This window comes from Belonocnema kinseyi, chromosome 9 (genome assembly GCF_010883055.1).
Source record: "Belonocnema kinseyi isolate 2016_QV_RU_SX_M_011 chromosome 9, B_treatae_v1, whole genome shotgun sequence".
In the NCBI taxonomy this organism is placed as follows: domain Eukaryota; kingdom Metazoa; phylum Arthropoda; class Insecta; order Hymenoptera; family Cynipidae; genus Belonocnema; species Belonocnema kinseyi.
This window is the reverse complement of record NC_046665.1, coordinates 116,927,124-116,929,961: the sequence shown is the minus strand read 5'-3', so window position 1 is coordinate 116,929,961 and position 2,838 is coordinate 116,927,124. Positions and strand designations below refer to the sequence as shown.

Genomic DNA, 2,838 nt, shown 5'->3' with positions numbered 1-2,838 from the left:
TATCAAAAACCGGCGAAAATGTCACAAACAAACATTGAGGACAGTGCCTCGAATTTAGCGGCGATACTAAATCGGTGTAAACAGTGCTGTGAACTTTGTGATCCATATGAGAGACCTGCATTGCAATGTATTGGTGGATGTTCAAGAAAAATACATGTTCAATGTCTAAAAGGAGGTGGTGTTCCGAGCACATTCGTGGGAGATATTTTCTTCGAATTGACTTGCTCAGACTGCGAACCTTTCGGGAATGAAGTTTTACGCAGAGAAAAGATGTCTTGGTCGCAAATACTGATATTGACGTTATACAATTTGAGAGAAAAGTCTAGTGGAATCAGTAAAAGAGGATATTTCCATTGGAAATCTGATATCAGTGCATTTGTTGATCGCAACTGGGAACTCTTGTGCAGAAAAGTCAAGTAAGTCTAATTCTGAGACCTAATTTCCGCAATTACGAGGAATTTCATGAGATTTCAAAGAATCAGGTAGAATTATAGAAGCTGAAGGTAGGTCAGGGAATTCCTGGAAATAGGGGGGAAAGTGAGGGCATTGTATTCGCATGGAAAAGTCAGGGATTTAGACAAAAAAAAGTGCAAAAATTATTTGTAATTAATTCATTTTCGGTTTAAAAACGATATTTTTCTCGAAAACTCAACTATTATTTGGTTAGATATTTATTTATTTTATTGAAAATTCGTATTTACCTTTAAAGTTGTACTACTTTGTTAAAAATTGAAATAATTTGTTAAAAATTGATTATTTTGCTTGAAGATGAATTGATTCTTTTTGGATGACAATATGGTTGAAGATTCGTCTTTTTTTGGTAGAAGTTTCATATTTTTTGGTTAAAAATGAAACATTTTATTCTTTTATTTATTTTTTATGTGAATATTTGTCATTTTAGTTGAAACGTCATGTTTTTGTTGCAAATTTAACTAATTTCTTGAAAACTCCATTTTTTTTTTTGTTGAAAATTAATTTTTTTCAAATAAAATTTAATTATTCAATTTTCGAATGAAAAATGGTATTTTTCTCGAAAATTACAACTACTATTTTAGTAGATATTTATGTATTTTGTTGAAAATCCGTGTTTTGTCTTTAAAATTGAACTATTTGGTTTGAAACTGAACTAATTTGTTAAAAATTTAATCTTTTGCTTAAAGTTTCGTCGTTTTAATAGCCTCATGTTTTTTGTTGCAAATTTAACTAATTCGTTAAAAATTCGATTTTTTGTTGAAAATTAATTTTTTCAGATACAATTTAATTATTCAATTTTCGGATGAAAAATTATATTTTTCTCGAAAATTACAACTACTATTTAAGTAGAAATTGATGTATTTTTATTGAAAATTCGCACTTTTTCTTTAAAATTAAACTACTTGGTTCAAAATTAAACTAATTTGTTAAAAATGAATTATTTAGCTTGTAGACGAATTAATTCCTTTTGGATGATAATTAATATGGTTGATAATTCATCTTTTTTTCCTGAAATTTCATATTTTTTAGTTAAAAATGAAACATTTGTTCTTTTTTTTTTTTTAATTTTCTTGAATATTTATCATTTTAGTTGACACGTCAAATTTTGTTTAAAAATTCAACTAATTTTTTGTAAATTGATTTCTTTTGGATGAGAATTAAAGTGGCTGAAGATTTCTTTTTTTTTGGTAGAAAATTAATCTTCGTTGAAAATCCATCCTTTTAGTTGGAATTAAAAAATTTGTAATTTCCTTAAAAATGTAACTATTTTGGTAGAAATTTTCTATTTTTTGGCTAAAAATGAAACATTTTGTTCGTTTTTTTGTGTTAAATTAAAAAAAAAATTTGTCATTTCAGTTAAAGCATAATGTTTTTTGTTACAAATTTAACTAATTTTTTGAATATTCGATTTTTTTGGTTAAAAATTAATTTTTTTAAGATCAAATTTTATTATTCAATGTCCGGATGAAAAATGACATTTTTCTCGAAAATTTAACTATTGTTTAGTCGGAAAATAAGGATTTTATGGAAAATTCGTACTTTTTCTTTAAAATTGAACTACTTGGTTCAAAATTGAACTATTTGTTAAAAAATTTATGATTTTGCTTGAAGTTTCATCATTTAGTTGAAACGTCATGTTTTTGTTTTAAAATTCAGCTAATTTGTTGTTAATTGATTTCTTTTGGTTCAAAATTAATTTTTTTTTTCAGATAAAATTGAATTATTCAATTTTTGGATGAAAATTTATATTTTTTCGAAAATGCTACTACTATTTGGTTGGAAATTGATGTATTTTATTAAAAATTCTTATTTTCGTTTCAAATTGTACTACTTGGTTAAAAATTGAATTAATTTGTTAAAAAATGATTATTTTGCTTGAAGCTGAATTGATTCCTTTTGGTTGACAATTAATATGGTTGAAGATTCGTCTTTTTTGTAGAAATTTCAAATTTTTGTTTTAAAAAAGAAACATTTTGTTCTTGTTTAAGAAAAAATTTTGTGAATATTTGTCATTTTAGTTGAAGCGTCATGTTCGGGGTCAAACGGGGTGTTCCGGATGAGATAGGGGAATGAAACGTTTTTGAGTGTCTTTGGACATCAGGCGGAACCATTTTGATGCATAACGTTTTAGGTCTGGATTTTAGGGAATTTTTTTCGATTTTTTAATATTTTGGGGGTTTAAAACGAGGTGTTCCGGATGAAATAGGGGAATGAAACTTTTTTTAGTGTCTTTGGACATCAGATGGAACCATTCTAAAGCAAAAAATTTTAGGTCTGGATTTTAGGGAATTTTTTTGAATTTTTTTCGATTTTTCAATATTTTGGGGGTTGAAGACGGGGTGTTCCGGATGAAATAGGGGAATG

The 2,838-nt window shown here is 26.7% G+C and overlaps 1 protein-coding gene across 1 annotated transcript in view; it reads left to right on the top strand.

Annotated features, from left to right (window-relative positions):
* Positions 1-18: 18 nt before the first annotated feature.
* LOC117180710 (cysteine-rich protein 2-binding protein) overlaps positions 19-2,838 on the top strand; it is a 30,812-nt gene continuing 27,992 nt past the window's right edge. Inside the window, exon 1 of the mRNA XM_033373198.1 lies at positions 19-416. Coding sequence (XP_033229089.1) covers positions 19-416 — 398 coding nt within the window. The remainder of the gene's footprint in view (positions 417-2,838) is intronic.